At 42.1% G+C, this 17,724-nt stretch overlaps 1 protein-coding gene across 6 annotated transcripts in view; it reads left to right on the forward strand.

The window, feature by feature from the left end:
• Gnptab (N-acetylglucosamine-1-phosphate transferase subunits alpha and beta) overlaps nt 1–17,724 on the forward strand; it is a 96,315-nt gene that overhangs the window by 47,543 nt on the left and 31,048 nt on the right. For all 6 annotated transcript variants that reach the window (XM_070096408.1, XM_070096407.1, XM_070096405.1 and 3 more), the window contains one exon: nt 562–804. In XM_070096408.1, coding sequence (XP_069952509.1) covers nt 562–804 — 243 coding nt within the window. The remainder of the gene's footprint in view (nt 1–561; nt 805–17,724) is intronic.

The raw sequence follows: 17,724 nt of genomic DNA on the forward strand, positions 1-17,724 counted from the left end.
ATTTTGTGATAAATAAACAAGATGATGTATGAAGGTGTCAGCAATGTTTACATTTGCTTGTCACTCCCTCCCACCACCCTCTTCACTTTAATACTATTATTTTTATTATTGAAAAAGCAAGGGAAATGATACTTTATTTTAATTTTTAACATAACATAATGAAAGTGAATTAAATATTTTACATTTCCAAAAACATCCTGGTAGTCAATCTCAAAGCAAAGAAATGAGCACAGACTCTTGGATCATCACAGCCATTTAATCCAACAATAACAACAGAGCATAGGGATACTCTGGAAATGTTTTTTTTTGTGATTTTAATCATCTTTTAATATTTTTTTTTGGATAGCTTGCACTTACATTTAAAAGCCAAGCATGGACTAAATACTGTTCAAGACAAAGTAATTATACTGTGATTGCTGCAAAGTGCTAGATATCAGTACCCAAACAAAAGTGTAATAAATTTTCGTCAGTGACAAACCCACATGGAATGTAAATGAGTACTTTCTTTGTCATTTTATTGTCTAATTCCGTCCACTTGTATCATTAATATTTTTCTTGTAGGTGTATCTATCGTGGTCACTACCAGAATGTTCATCAGGATGCCCAGGCTCATGGCTTGGTGATGGTTACTGTGATTCATCATGCAACACAACTGCTTGTGAATGGGATGGTGGTGACTGCATGGGAGAGAAAGGAGAAGGGGAACTCTTGTCCATGGAAGATGATTTTGGAGCTGACATGACGGTTGAGTTTTGTGCACCGTCATGCTCTGATCTCTGGCTGGCAGATAAATACTGTGATCATGTAAGTTTGTCAATCCAGAAAAAGGGTAATTCTGCTGCACTTACTGTAAATTACTTATCTTCTTTCTTTCAACAAACTGGCTGTATTCCACCGAGGCAGGGTGGCCCAAAATGAAAAATGAAAGTTTCGCTTTTTTTTTTTTTTTTTTTTTTTTTTTTTTTAACAAGTCTGCCATCTCCCACCGAGGCAGGGTGACCCAAAAAAGAAAGAAAATCACCAAAAAGAAAATACTTCCATCATCATTCAACACTTTCACCACACTCACACATTATCACTGTTTTTGCAGAGGTGCTCAGAATACAACAGCTTAGAAGCATACACATATAAAGATACACAACATATCCCTCCAAACTGCCAATATCCCAAACCCCTCCTTTAAAGTGCAGGCATTGTACTTCCCATTTCCAGGACTCAAGTCCGACTATATGAAAATAACCGGTTTCCCTGAATCCCTTCACTAAATATTACCCTGCTCACACTCCAACAGATTGTCAGGTCCCAAGTACCATTCGTCTCCATTCACTCCTATCTAACACGCTCACGCATGCTTGCTGGAAGTCCAAGCCCCTCGCCCACAAAACCTCCTTTACCCCCTCTCTCCAACCCTTTCGAGGACGACCCCTACCTCGCCTTCCTTCCCCTATAGATTTATATGCTTTTCATGTCATTCTACTTTGATCCATTCTCTCTAAATGACCAAACCACCTCAACAACCCCTCTTCAGCCCTCTGACTAATGCTTTTATTAACTCCACACCTTTTCCTAATTTCCACACTCCGAATTTTCTGCATATTTACACCACACATTGCCCTTAAACAGGACATCTCCACTGCCTCCAACTGTCTCCTCGCTGCTGCATTTACCACCCAAGCTTCACACCCATATAAGAGTGTTGGTACTACTATACTTTCATACATTCTCTTCTTTGCCTCCATAGATAACGTTTTTTGACTCCACATATACCTCAACGCATCACTCACCTTTTTCCCTCATTAATTCTATGATTAACCTCATCCTTCATAAATCCATCCGCCGACACGTCAACTCCCAAGTATCTGAAAACATTCACTTCTTCCATACTCCTCCTCCCCAATTTGATATCCAATTTTTCTTTATCTAAATCATTTGATACCCTCATCACCTTACTCTTTTCTATGTTCACTTTCAACTTTCTACCTTTACACACATTCCCAAACTCATCCACTAACCTTTGCAATTTTTCTTTAGAATCTCCCATAAGCACAGTATCATCAGCAAAAAGTAACTGTGTCAATTCCCATTTTGAATTTGATTCCCCAAAATTTAATCCCACCCCTCTCCCGAACACCCTAGCATTTACTTCCTTTACAACCCCATCTATAAATATATTAAACAACCATGGTGACATTACACATCCCTGTCTAAGACCTACTTTTACCGGGAAGTAGTCTCCCTCTTTTCTACACACCCTAACCTGAGCCTCAATATCCTCATAAAAACTCTTTACAGCATTTAATGACTTACCACCTATTCCATATACTTGCAACATCTGCCACATTGCTCCCCTATCCACATTATCATATGCCTTTTCTAAATCCATAAATGCAATAAAAACTTCCCTACCTTTATCTAAATACTGTTCACATATATGCTTCAATGTAAACACTTGATCTACACATCCCCTATCCACTCTGAAACCTCCTTGCTCATCCGCAATCCTACATTCTGTCTTACCTCTAATTCTTTCAATTATAACCCTACCATACACTTTTCCTGGTATACTCAGTAAACTTATTCCTCTATAATTTTTACAGTCTCTTTTGTCCCCTTTCCCTTTATATAAAGGGACTATACATGCTAACCAAACCATACCCCCGGCCGGGATTGAACCCGCGGTCATAGAGTCTCAAAACTCCAGCCCGTCGCGTTAGCCACTAGACCAGCTAGCCACAATAAGATTCATCCAACTAGGGATATTTCTACACCATAGGAAGGTTAGCACAGGCACCTCTGTGACCACAAATGCAAGTTTTTACAGACGAATCTCCAGCTAGCGTGGCCGTGACGAACTCTAGCTCAAGTCCCTTCACTGCCGTCAACATGACTCAAGAAATCGTAATGACACGATTGCAAACAAACCATACCCCCGGCCGGGATTGAACCCGCAGTCATGGAGTCTCAAAACTCCAGCCCGTCATTACGATTTCTTGAGTCATGTTGACGGCAGTGAAGAGACTTGAGCTAGAGTTCATCACGGCCACGCTAGCTGGAGATTCGTCTGTAAAAACTTTCATTTGTGGTCACAGAGGTGCCTGTGCTAACCTTCCTATGGTGTAGAAATATACCTAGTTGGATGAATCTTATTGTGGCTAGCTGGTCTAGTGGCTAACGCGACGGGCTGGAGTTTTGAGACTCTATGACCGCGGGTTCAATCCCGGCCGGGGGTATGGTTTGTTTGCAATCGTGTCATTACGATTTCTTGAGACTATACATGCTCTCCGCCAATCCCTAGGTACCTTCCCCTCTTTCATACATTTATTAAACAAAAGTACCAACCACTCCAACACTATATCCCCCCCCCCCTGCTTTTAACATTTCTGTCATGATCCCATCAGTTCCAGCTGCTTTACCCCCTTTCATTCTACGTAATGCCTCACGTACCTCCCCCACACTTACATTCTGCTCTTCTTCACTCCTAAAAGATGGTATACCTCCCTGACCAGTGCATGAAATTATTGCCTCTCATTCTTCCTTAACATTTAAAAGTTCCTCAAAATATTCTCGCCATCTACCTAATACCTCCCTCTCCCCATCTACTAACCCCCCTACTCTGTTTTTAACTGACAAATCCATACTTTCCCTAGGCTTTCTTAACTTGTTTAACTCACTCCAAAATTTTTTCTTATTTTCATTAAAATTTCTTGATAGTGCCTCTCCCACTCTATCATCTGCTCTCTTTTTGCACTCTCTCACCACTCTCTTTACCTTTCTTTTACTCTCCATATACTCTGCTCTTCTTATAACACTTCTGCTTTGTAAAAACCTCTCATAAGCTACCTTTTTCTCTTTTATCACACCCTTTACTTCATCATTCCACCAATCACTCCTCTTTCCTCCTGCCCCCACCCTCCTATAACCACAAACTTCTGCCCCACATTCTAATACTGCATTTTTAAAACTACTCCAACCCTCTTCAACCCCCCCCCCCCCACTACTCATCTTTGCACTAGCCCACCTTTCTGCCAATAGTTGCTTATATCTCACCCGAACTTTCTCCTTCCTTAGATTATACACTTTCGCCTCCCTCTTACTTGTTGTTGCCACCTTCCTCTTTTCCCATCTACCTCTTACTCTAACTGTAGCTACAACTAAATAATGATCTGATATATCAGTTGCCCCTCTATAAACATGTACATCTTGGAGCCTACCCATCGACCTTTTATCCACCAATACATAATCTAATAAACTACTTTCATTACGTGCTACATCATACCTTGTATATTTATTTATCCTCTTTTTCATAAAATAAGTATTACTTATTATCAAATCTCTTTTTCTTTTTAAATTTAGTAATTTATACAGGAAAAGGGGGTTAGTAGCCCCTTGTTCCTGGCATTTTAGTCACCTCTAACAACATGCATGGCTTATGGAGGAAGAATTCTGTTCCACTTCCCCATGGAGATAAGAGGAAATAAACAAGAACACGGACTAGTAAGAAAAATAGAAGAACACCCAGAAGGGTCTGTATATATATGCTTGTACATGCATGTATTGTGTGACCTTAGTGTAAGTAGAAGTAGCAAGAACTGCCCAAAATCTTGCATGTTTATGAGACAGAGAAAAGACACCAGCAATCCTACTATCATGTGAAACAATTACAGGCTTCTGTTTTACACTTACTTGGCAGGACAGTAGTTTCTTCCTGGGTGGATGCTGTCTGGCAACTTACTACCTAGGTAAATTATGTACAGTGGTCCCTCAATAATTGTCCGGCCTGAAAGTCGTCCGTTTCGGAATTATTTTTTTTTTTTTTTATTATCACACCGGCCGATTCCCACCAAGGCAGGGTGGCCCGAAAAAGAAAAACTTTCACCATCATTCACTCCATCACTGTCTTGCCAGAAGGGTGCTTTACACTACAGTTTTTAAACTGCAACATTAACACCCCTCCTTCAGAGTGCAGGCACTGTACTTCCCATCTCCAGGACTCAAGTCCGGCCTGCCGGTTTCCCTGAATCCCTTCATAAATGTTACTTTGCTCACACTCCAACAGCACGTCAAGTATTAAAAACCATTTGTCTCCATTCACTCCTATCAAACACGCTCACGCATGCCTGCTGGAAGTCCAAGCCCCTCGCACACAAAACCTCCTTTACCCCCTCCCTCCAACCCTTCCTAGGCCGACCCCTACCCCGCCTTCCTTCCACTACAGACTGATACACTCTTGAAGTCATTCTGTTTCGCTCCATTCTCTCTACATGTCCGAACCACCTCAACAACCCTTCCTCAGCCCTCTGGACAACAGTTTTGGTAATCCCGCACCTCCTCCTAACTTCCAAACTACGAATTCTCTGCATTATATTCACACCACACATTGCCCTCAGACATGACATCTCCACTGCCTCCAGCCTTCTCCTCGCTGCAACATTCATCACCCACGCTTCACACCCATATAAGAGCGTTGGTAAAACTATACTCTCATACATTCCCCTCTTTGCCTCCAAGGACAAAGTTCTTTGTCTCCACAGACTCCTAAGTGCACCACTCACTCTTTTTCCCTCATCAATTCTATGATTCACCTCATCTTTCATAGACCCATCCGCTGACACGTCCACTCCCAAATATCTGAATACGTTCACCTCCTCCATACTCTCTCCCTCCAATCTGATATTCAATCTTTCATCACCTAATCTTTTTGTTATCCTCATAACCTTACTCTTTCCTGTATTCACCTTTAATTTTCTTCTTTTGCACACCCTACCAAATTCATCCACCAATCTCTGCAACTTCTCTTCAGAATCTCCCAAGAGCACAGTGTCATCAGCAAAGAGCAGCTGTGACAACTCCCACTTTGTGTGTGATTCTTTATCTTTTAACTCCACGCCTCTTGCCAAGACCCTCGCATTTACTTCTCTTACAACCCCATCTATAAATATATTAAACAACCACGGTGACATCACACATCCTTGTCTAAGGCCTACTTTTACTGGGAAAAAATTTCCCTCCCTCCCGTTTCGGAAATAGTCCTGTTTTTTCGTCAAAATATTGGCTCACAAATTGTCCGGTAACTCGCTAATAGTCCTAATAGTCCTCCGTCCTGGACGCGTACTCACGCTCTGAGCCGCCTCGACTTTTCCTTCCCAGCCAGTGTGCCATTGTTTACCAGTGAGTGACGGTCCCCTCACATGCTCCTACGAAATATTTCATAATATTCCATTGATTTTAGTGCCTGCAAGTGCTAAATAAGCTATCATGGCTCCAAATAAAGCTTCTAGTGCCAGCCCTTTGGTAAAGAATGTGAGAAACACATAATTTATGAAAAAGTTTATAGAAAAATACAAAGATGGTGGTGGTAGAGTGGAAGCAGTTGTGATAGTGGTTGATGAACATAAGAAAGGAGGATCACTGCAGCAGGCCTGTTGGCCCATGCTCGGCAGGTCCTTTACAGTTCATCCCACTAATGAAACATTTTCCCAACCCAGTCCTCAATGCTACCCAAGAAATAAGCTCTGATAACTCTATCCACTCATTTGCAAGTCCCAAATGAGTGGATAGAGTTATCAGAGCTTATTTCTTGGGTAGCATTGAGAACTGGGTTGGGAAAATGTTTAGTTAGTGGGATGAATTGTAAAGGACCTGCCGAGCATGGGCCAACAGGCCTGCTGCAGTGATCCTCCTTTCTTATGTTCTTATGTTCATCAACCACTATCACAACTGCTTCCACTCCCACCACCATCTTTGTATTTTTCTACAAACTTTTTCATAAATTATGTGTTTCTCACATTCTTTACCAAAGGGCTGGCACTAGAAGCTTTCTTTGGTGGTAGTGATGGTGGTAGAAGGTAGTAGTGATGGTGGTAACAGTTGTAATAGTGGTAGAAGGTCATAGTGATGGTGGTAGTGGGTTCCTTCTTTAGTGATTCAGTGATTCTACCAACTTTTCCAATGTTGTTGGAGTTATATAGGGCTACAAAAACCATCGCCGACTCAGCTGCTGCTTCACCACCATTATGGACGGCTTGCAAACAAGCAAGCAAGTGCAGGTAAGATCCCAATGGGATGAGCGGGGAAGACGGGACAGACGAAGAATAGCCCTGGAGAGGAGTGTTCTTAGTCGTAGAAATAGAGCCAGGGCTTGACCCAGCAGCTAAGGCGATCGTGGGACAGACTTGGAGAAAAAACGGGAAGAGAGCAAGCTGTGTATGCAACAGTCTCGTGGTAGGTGAGGTCTTTGAGTCTCGAGAGCTGGAAGTTTCCAGGTCGCAGGAGAGGGCAGGCAGGTAGGACCATCAGAGGGCAGCAGACATGTGGGAGGTTATTTTAGTAGTTGAGGAGGCAGGTTTGCAGTGGAGCCATTTGCAAACTTCTTGAAGCTGCTCCTGGAGAGGTGGTATAGCGTTGTCTTGTTGGAAAAAGTGAAACGAAGAGGCTTGATGAACTCAAGAACTTGCGTGAGTGTGAAGTGAAGAGGTGATTCGCAGGCATACTTGACTGTTCCATCACCGAGGCCTTTGTAGAGTTCTGAGCAGGTCATGGTGTCAGCGTTCGAGGGAGAGGTGTAGAAAGTAAGGTTTTCCCAAGAGGGTGTGCTGGAGTCATCGCTATCTGCTTTGTCGGGGGATTCGTCAGGAAATTCTTGTTCAGTTGTTTCTACAGTGATTGTGTCAAGAGGAGGCTGGGAGTCTAGAGTATTTGCTGTCTGGCTGGTTGTTGGTGGTTGTTGAGAGGTGGCAGTGGTCACTGGGCGTGGTTCAGGAGTGTTTCTTGGGGCAGAGTTAGGATTTGGGCCTGAAGTTGATGTGAAGTTAGCGATGTTTGGGATAATCTTGAGGTAGTCCTGTGATGTTGGCGAGTCAGGAAAGTTGAATGATGGCATGTTGTTAAGACGGAATAGTTCGTTAATTGTAGTGTTGAATGTGCCTGGGTTTGCTGCATTTGCAAGGTGTGCATACATCATGCAGTACAACACCTTAGAGGAAGCAGCATCAGGGAGTGCAGAAAGGGAATTGCTGGATAGAGATGACTGCTGTGTGGCTTGTAGAATTCTGGTGGTGTCCGACTGGAGTTTTGAAATGGCGGTATATGTCGGCGATTTGGGACTATTCTTCTTGGTTTCTTCTTTAATTTTTTTGACATTACTTCTTTTTGTAGTGGGCATTTAGCTGCAAGGGTATGATGAGTACCCTTGCAGTTAAGACATGTTGGAGTGGCATTGGTGGTGGTGCAGGCTTTGAAGTTATGACCTTCTTTTCCACAGGTAGAACAGAACTTTTTGTCTTTAATGGGACAGTCCTTTGTTGAATGTTGATAAGAGTAACAGTTCCAACAGGGAGAGACATGGGCAAAACGTTCAGGTTCAATGTGGCGTGGATGTATGTGGTAATATGAGATTGCTAGTCCATTAGCGAGTGCTTGGGTAGCCATATCTATGTTTGAAAAGGTGATTTTGATCATAGATGAGGTATTGGGAATTCGTGTGATGGTGTCTACAGAGGCCCAGGTGTTTTGGTCTTCGATAGAGGTCTTCAGTTCATCCGTTGGTATGGATGTGATTATCTTATCCAATTGTTTAACAAAAACTGAACGTTTCGCCAGCAAGGAGGGAGACGGTGATATGATGAATTGTCGGTCCCGTAATGTGTTCATTGCAGTGTCATCCATAAGTTTAGCTGCTTCATTGTCGTCGGTGCAGACGACAATAAAGGAATCCTTGAGTGAGTGGATCGCTGTGAATTTGAGATGTAGGCAGGTCCTCATAGCGACAGCAAGTAATAGTAAAGTTGGTAGAATTACCGACAATATGTAAAGTAAAAGGACACAAGTGCAACTAATGTGACATTTATTGTGGCAATGTTTCGCTCTCCAGGAGCTTTATCAAGCCATTACAAACAATACATGGACACAGAGGGTATATAAAGGCTCAGAGTGAGGTGTAATACTAGTGAGGTACCATTTCGATGTTCACTAGTGGTAGTAGTAGTAGTAGTAGTAGTAGTAGTAGTAGTAGTAGTAGTAGTAGTAGTAGTAGTGGTAGTGACAAAAGTAATACAATATGGTAGAGCAATTAATTCGTACATGAGTAAAAGGATATAAAAGCTATTACTTGGGTAACATAAAAATAGGTTGGACAAATATAGACTGGAATGAGGCAGCTTGTTTCAGTGTTCACTCTCTGTGCTTTGTGTAGTATAACAGGAGAGACTATGTGATGGCAGGGTTTACTGTTTTCAGGAGGATTCTTGCTAAGACTTCGGAGATGGTGAAGCTGCCGTTGTTTTGTTTAATTGTATTCGAAACAGCTATCAGTGCTGATTCGAGGCACTTGCGTCTGCGGAAATTAGTTTCTTTGATCACTAATTGGGCGTCTCTGAATTTCATGAGATGATTGGTGGAATTTCAGTGTTGTACACAGGCGTTGTTCAGGTTATCGTTCCTACATGCATAAATGTGTTCATTGAGGCGGGTGTCGAGGTTTCTGGCTGTTTCACCTACGTAAATCTTGTCACAGCCTCCACAGGGTATAGTGTAAACTCCTGCATTGACTGGTTCGTGGTGCTTGGATTTTGTCCTGGTTATATCCTTTATTGAAGTGCTAGAAGCGATGGCGACTCTGGTGTTAGCTTGTGAAAGTACTTTTGAGACGTTCAGTGCAACCTGACTGTTGGGAAGAATTATAACTTTGCTGGGAGTGGTGTTGATGCGTGGAGAATTTATGATCTGAAGAGCTCTTTTCTTGCAGTCTTTGATGAAAAAAGGAGGAAAATGTAACTCAGTGAATGTTTGGTGAATGTATGTACACTCCTCGTCAAGAAACTCAGGACTACAAATTCGGTATGCTCTTAGGAAAAACCCGATGATGATGCCTCTTTTGGTCTTGGTATCTTGACTGGAATAGAAGTGTGTGAGATCATTTTTATTGGTGGGTTTCCGATAAACTTGAAATCTTAGGTTGTTGTCTACTTTGTGAATGAGGACGTCGAGGAAAGGTAGCTCGTCATTGGACTCCTCTTCTAGTGTAAACTGGATTGCCGGTTCAGCTGCGTTGAGCCTTGCCTGAAGATCCCGTACATCAAAACGTTTTGGAGTTATTACGAGGACATCGTCCACGTAACGTAACCAAGTGATGCTTGAAGGGATGATGTTGGCGAAGTGTTCGGACTCTAGGTGTTCCATGTATAAGTTGGCTAGGACGGCACTTATGGGGGACCCCATTCCCATGCCGTAGGTTTGTTTGTAGAGCTTGTTATTGTTCTTGCCAAACATCTTTCCTGCCTTCTGGGGACCATCAGCCCCGCTCATCTTAAACACTCAGGTGACCTTCTCAACCGCATCCGTAACCTCTCCATCCGTAACAAGAAGCTAAGAAGTTTGGATGTGACTTCCCTCTTCACAAAAGTACCTACCAAAAAAGCCATCGAGGTTCTACGACGTAAAGTCAATCAGGACCTTAATCTTCCTCTACCTCCCGGAGATTTTGTTGACTTAATTGAACTCTGTGTTAATTTCAACTGTTTTTCTTTCAATAACTAGCTCTACAAACAAACCTACGGCATGGGAATGGGGTCCCCCATAAGTTCCGTCCTAGCCAACTTATACATGGAACACCTAGAGTCCGAACACTTCGCCAACATCATCCCTTCAAGCGTCACTTGGTTACGTTACGTGGACGATGTCCTCGTAATAACTCCAAAACGTTTTGATGTACGGGATCTTCAGGCAAGGCTCAACGCAGTTGAACTGGCGATCCAGTTTACACTAGAAGAAGAGTCCAATGACAAGCTACCTTTCCTCGACGTCCTCATTCACAAAGTAGACAACAACCTAAGATTTCAAGTTTATCGGAAACCCACCAATAAAAATGATCTCACACACTTCTATTCCAGTCAAGATACCAAGACCAAAAGAGGCATCATCATCGGGTTTTTCCTAAGAGCATACCGAATTTGTAGTCATGAGTTTCTTGACGAGGAGTGTACATACATTCACCAAACATTCACTGAGTTACATTTTCCTCCTTTTTTCATCAAAGACTGCAAGAAAAGAGCTCTTCAGATCATAAATTCTCCACGCATCAACACCACTCCCAGCAAAGTTATAATTCTTCCCAACAGTCAGGTTGCACTGAACGTCTCAAAAGTACTTTCACAAGCTAACACCAGAGTCGCCATCGCTTCTAGCACTTCAATAAAGGATATAACCAGGACAAAATCCAAGCACCACGAACCAGTCAATGCAGGAGTTTACACTATACCCTGTGGAGGCTGTGACAAGATTTACGTAGGTGAAACAGCCAGAAACCTCGACACCCGCCTCAATGAACACATTTACGCATGTAGGAACGATAACCTGAACAACGCCTGTGTACAACACTGAAATTCCACCAATCATCTCATGAAATTCAGAGACGCCCAATTAGTGATCAAAGAAACTAATTTCCGCAGACGCAAGTGCCTCGAATCAGCACTGATCGCTGTTTCGAATACAATTAAACAAAACAACGGCAGCTTCACCATCTCCGAAGTCTTAGCAAGAATCCTCCTGAAAACAGTAAACCCTGCCATCACATAGTCTCTCCTGTTATACTACACAAAGCACAGAGAGTGAACACTGAAACAAGCTGCCTCATTTCAGTCTATATTTGTCCAATCTATTTTTATGTTACCCAAGTAATAGCTTTTATATCCTTTTACTCATGTACGAATTAATTGCTCTACCATATTGTATTACTTTTGTCACTACCACTACTACTACTACTACTACCACTAGTGAACATTGAAATGGTACCTCACTAGTATTACACCTCACTCTGAGCCTTTATATACCCTCTGTGTCCATGTATTGTTTGTAATGGCTTGATAAAGCTCCTGGAGAGCGAAACGTTGCCACAATAAATGTCACATTAGTTGCACTTGTGTCCTTTTACTTTACAGCAAGTAATAGTTTAGTGGAATCACTCAGTGGCTTACTTTATTCATTCTAGAGTATATTCCATGTTTCTATGTTATTAATATTGTTTATTATGTCATATTAGTTGAATTGTGATAGATAAATAAGCCATAGAGTTGATATTAGTGTCATATTCTCCAACAATAAACTTGCCATCCCTCCCTCACACAAACAAATAGCCAATAAGAACATAACAATGGAAGAACACTGCAGGTCTACTGGCCCATACAAGGCAGGTCCTTATCAAAATGACCTCCACCCAAAGCTACCCAAGAATTTACTCCCGTACCCAATGACACAAATCAAACTCAGCTCCTCCAACTCGTATATTTGTCCAATATCTTCTTAAAGCTACCCAAGGTCCTAGCCTCGATCACCCTACTGGTAAGTGTGATGTTAAATAAGAACTTAAGAAAGTAGGAACACTGCAACAGGCCTGCTGGCCCATACTAGGCCGGTCCTTCACAAATCCAACCCACTAACAGAACAAATGCTACCCAAGCAATAAGCTCAGGTGCAAGTCCCACTCAAATCCAACCCCTCTCACTCATGTATTTATCCAACCTAAATTTGAAACTACCCAATGTTTTAGCTTCGATCACCCTACTAGGCAGACCGTTCCACTCATCAACTACCCCTATTACCAATGTTCATTTATACATTTTATTAGTGCCCTAGAGTCCTTATGGAGGGGGATTCCCCTTCCAAATAACCTCTCTTCCCTCTCTCCTCCTCCCTGTCTTCCATTCATCAACAGCAGCCTTCAATAAAGGTAACTGTCATGTTGAATGTTCATTCTTTTGTGCATGTAAATCTATCTTTTAGGTAAAAAAAAAAAATTTTTGTTGATACTTCTGGGTGTCTGGAACGAATTAACTAGATTTACATTATTTCTTATGGGGGAGAATTGATTCGAAAATCGTCCATTTCGATAATAGTCCCACTTCCAGGAATGGATTATGGACGATTATTGAGGGACCACTGTACTTATAGTATACATATACCCTGCCTCGGTGGGAGATGGCCGACTTGTTGAAAAAAAATACATATACATATTTTTTTATTTTTGAAGCACTTCAATAGTGCTTAAAATGTTTGAATGCTAGGGTGTTGGGGAGAGGGGTGAGATTAAATTATGGGGAATAAAATACAAAATGGGAATTGACACAGTTACTTTTTGCTGATGATACTGTGCTTATGGGAGATTCTAAAGAAAAGTTGCAAAGGTTAGTGGACGAGTTTGGGAGTGTGTGCAAAGGTAGAAAGTTGAAAGTGAACATAGAAAAGAGTAAGGTGTTGAGGGTATCAAATGATTTAGATAAAGAAAAATTGGATATCAAATTGGAGAGGAGGAGTATGGAAGAAGTGAATGTTTTCAGATATTTGGGAGTTGACGTGTCAGCAGATTGATGTGTGAAGGAGGAGGTTAACCATAGAATTGATGAAGGAAAAAAGGTGAGTGGTGCATTGAGGTATATGTGGAGACAAAAAACATTATCTATGGAGACAAAGAAGGAAATGTATGAAAGTACAGTGGTACGAACGCTCTTATATGGGTGTGAAGCTTGGGTTGTAAATGCTGCAGCAAGGAGGCGGTTGGAGGCAGTGTAGATGTCCTGTCTAAGGGCAATGTGTGGTGTAAATATTGTGCAGAGAATTCGGAGTGTGGAAATTAAGAGAAGGTGTGGAGTTAATAAAAGTATTAGAGGGCTGATGAGGGTTGTTGAGGTGGTTTGGTCATTTAGAAAGAATGGATCAAACTAGAGTGACATGGAGAGTGTATAAATCTGTAGGGGAGGGAAGGCGGGGTAGGGGTCATCCTCGGAAAGGTTGGAGGGAGAGAGTAAAGGAGGTTTTGTGGGCAAGAGGCTTGGACGTCCAGCAAGTGTGCATGAGCGTGTTAGATAGGAGTGAATGGAGACGAATGGTATTTGGGACCTGACGAGCTGTTGGAGTGTGAGCAGGGTAATATTTAGTGAAGGGATTCAGGGAAATCGGTTATTTTTATATAGCCGGACTTGAGTACTGGAAATGGAAAGTACAATGCCTGCACTTTAAAGGAAGGGTTTTGGATATTGGCAGTTTGGAGGGATATGTTGTGTATCTTTATATGTATATGCTTCTAAACTGTTGTGTTCTGGGCACCTCTGCAAAAACAATGATTATGTATTAGCGAGGTGAAAGTGTTGAATGATGATGAAAGTACTTTCTTTTTGGGGATTTTCTTTCTTTTTGGGTCACCCTGCCTCAGTGGGAGACGGCCAACTTGTTAAAAAAAAAATAAAAAAATATACATATTTTTATATAGCCAGACTTGAGTACTGGAAATAGGAAGTACAATGCCTGCACTTTAAGGGGGGGTTTTGGGATGTTGGCAGTTTCGAGTGGTATGTTATATATCTTTACATATGCTTTTAAACTGTTGTATCTGGGTGCCTCTGCAAAGACAGTGATTATGTGTGAGTGATGAAAGTATTTTCTTTTTGGAGATTTTCTTTGTTTTTGGGTCACCCTGCCTTGGTGGGAGACGGCCAACTTGTTGAAAAAAAAAAATACATATATGAGCGTGTTAGATAGGAGTGAATGGAGACGAATGATACTTGGGACCTAACGATCTGTTGGAGTGTGAGCAGGGTAATATTTAGTGAAGGGATTCAGGGAAACCGGTTATTTTCATATAGTCGGACTTGAGTCTTGGAAATGGGAAGTACAATGCCTGCACTTTGAAGGAGGGGTTTGGGATATTGGCAGTTTGGAGGGATATGTTGTGTATCTTTATACGTATATGCTTCTAAACTGTTGTATTCTGAGCACCTCTGCAAAAACAGTGACAATGTGTGAGTGTGGTGAAAGTGTTGAATGATGATGAAAGTATTTTCTTTTTGGGGATTTTCTTTCTTTTTTGGGTCACCTTGCCTCAGTGGGAGACGGCCGACTTGTTGAAAAAAAAAAAAAAATGTAATATATTAACTCCATTGGGAAATGAAAAGAATCCTTCCTCCATAAGCCATGCATGTCATAAGGGGTAACTAAAACTCCAGGAGCAAGGGGCTAGCAACCCCTTCTCCTGTATCAAAGTACAGTGGACCCCCGCATACCGTTGGCATCACATAACGTTAAATCCGCATACCGATACATTTTATCGCTAAGATTTTGCCTCGCATACCGCTAAAAAACCCGCTCAACGCTGTTCGTCCGAAACGCGTCTAATGTGCGGCCTGAGCCAGCCTCACATGTTCCGCCGGTGGCATTGTTTACCAGCCAGCCTCCGCGGTAACATCCAAGCATACAATCGGAACATTTCGTATTATTACAGTGTTTTTGGTGATTTTATCTGCAAAATAAGTGACCATGGGCCCCAAGAAAGCTTCTACTGCCAACCCTACAGGAATAAGGGTGAGAATTACTATAGAGATGAAGAAAGAGATCATTGCTAAGTAGGAAAGTGGAGTGCGTGTCTCCGAGCTGACCAGGTTGTATAGTAAACCCCAGTCAACCATCGCTACTATTGTGTCCAACAAAACGGCAATCAAGGAAGCTGTTCTTGCCAAAGGTTCAACTGTGTTTTCGAAACAGAGATCGCAAGTGATGGAAGATGTTGAGAGACTCTTATTGGTATGGATAAATGAAAAACAGATAGCAGGAGATAGCATCTCTCAAGTGATCATAAGTGAAAAGGCTAGGAAGTTGCATGAGGATTTAATTAAAAAAATGCCTGCAACTAGTGATGATGTGAGTGAATTTAAGGCCAGCAAAGGTTGGTTTGAGAGATTTAAGAAGCGTAGTGGCATACATAGTGTGATAAGGCATGGTGAAGCTGCCAGTTCGGACCACAAAGCAGCTGAAAAACATGTGCAGGAATTCAAGGAGTACATAGACAGTGAAGGACTGAAACCTGAACAAGTGTTTAATTGTGATGAAACAGGCCTGTTTTGGAAGAAAATGCCAAGCAGGACCTACATTACTCAGGAGGAAAAGGCACTCCCAGGACATAAGCCTATGAAAGACAGGCTTACTCTGTTGATGTGTTCCAATGCTAGTGGTGATTGCAAAGTGAAGCCTTTATTAGTGTATCACTCAGAAACTCCCAGAGCATTCAGGCAAAAGAATATCCTCAAGGCTAATTTGTGTGTGCTGTGGAGGGCAAACAGTAAGGCATGGGTCACTAGGAACTTTTTCTATGACTGGTTACATCAAGCATTTGCCCCCAATGTGAAAGATTACCTAACTGAAAAGAAATTAGACTTTAAGTGCCTCCTGGTGTTAGACAGTGCCCCTGATCATCCTACAAACGTGGCAGAGCGACTTTATGGGGACATGAGCTTCATTAAGGTGAAGTTTTTGCCTCCTAATACCACTCCTCTCCTGCAGCCCATGGACCAGCAGGTTATTGCAAACTTCAAAAAACTTCATAAAAGCTCTGTTTGAAAGGTGCTTTGTAGTGACTTCAGAAACTCAATTGACTCTAAGAGAGTTTTGGAGAGATCACTTTAATATCCTCAATTGTGTGAACCTTATAGGTAAGGCTTGGGAGGGAGTGACTAAGAGGACATTGAACTCTGCTTGGAAGAAACTTTGGCCAGAATGTGTAGACCAAAGGGATTTTGAAGGGTTTGAAGCTAACCCTGGGAATCCTATGCCAGTTGAGGAATCCATTGTGGCATTGGGAAAGTCCTTGGGGTTGGAGGTTAGTGGGGATGATGTGGAAGAGTTGGTGGAGGAGGACAATGAAGAACTAACCACTGATGAGCTGCTAGATCAACTTCAACAGCAAGAGGCCAGACCTGAGGAAACTGGTTCGGAGGAGGGGAGAGAGAAATTGAAGAAGTTGCCTACTTCAAAGATTAAGGAAATGTGTGGAATGTGGCTTAAAGTGCAAACCTTTTTTGATGACAATCACCCTAACACAGCTATTGCAAGCCGTGCTGGTGACTATTACACTGACACTGTTGTGAAACACTTTAGGAAAGTCATAAAGGAACGAGAGGTACAGGCCACTATGGACAGATATGTTGTGCGACAGAAGTCCAGTGACTCTGAAGCTGGTCCTAGTGGCATTAAAAGAAGAAGGGAAGTAACCCCAGAAAAGGACTTGACACCTCAAGTCTTAATGGAAGGGGATTCCCCTTCTAAACACTAAGACTCTCTCCTCCTCCCATCCCATCAATCATCACCAGATCTTCAATAAAGGTAAGTGTCATGTAATTGTGCATGCCTTTTTCAGTTTGTGTGTATTAAAAGTAATATTTCATGTGGTAAAATTTTTTTTTTCATACTTTGGGGTGTCTTGCACGGATTAATTTGATTTCCATTATTTCTTATGGGGAAAATTAATTCGCATAACGATAATTTCGCATAACAGTGAGCTCTCAGGAACGGATTAATATCGTTATGCGGGGGTCCACTGTAGAATGACTTGGAGAGCGTATAAATCTGTAAGGGAAGGAAGGCGGTTTAGGGGTCGTCCTCGAAAAGGTTTTAGGGAGGGGGTAAATGAGGTGTTGTGGATGAGGGGTTTGGACTTCCAGCAAGCGTGCGTGAGCATGTTAGATAGGAGTGAATGGAGACAAATGGTATTTGGGACCTGATGATCTGTTGGAGTGTGAGCAGGGTAATATTTAGTGAAGGGATTCAGCGAAACCGGTTATTTTCATATAGTCGGACTTGAGTCCTGGAAATGGGAAGTACAATGCCTGCACTCTAAAGGATGGGTTTGGGATATTGGCAGTTTGGAGAGATTTTTTAACCTACCCCATACGTCTTCGACCCCATTTC

This window comes from Cherax quadricarinatus, chromosome 53 (genome assembly GCF_038502225.1).
Source record: "Cherax quadricarinatus isolate ZL_2023a chromosome 53, ASM3850222v1, whole genome shotgun sequence".
NCBI lineage: Eukaryota > Metazoa > Arthropoda > Malacostraca > Decapoda > Parastacidae > Cherax > Cherax quadricarinatus.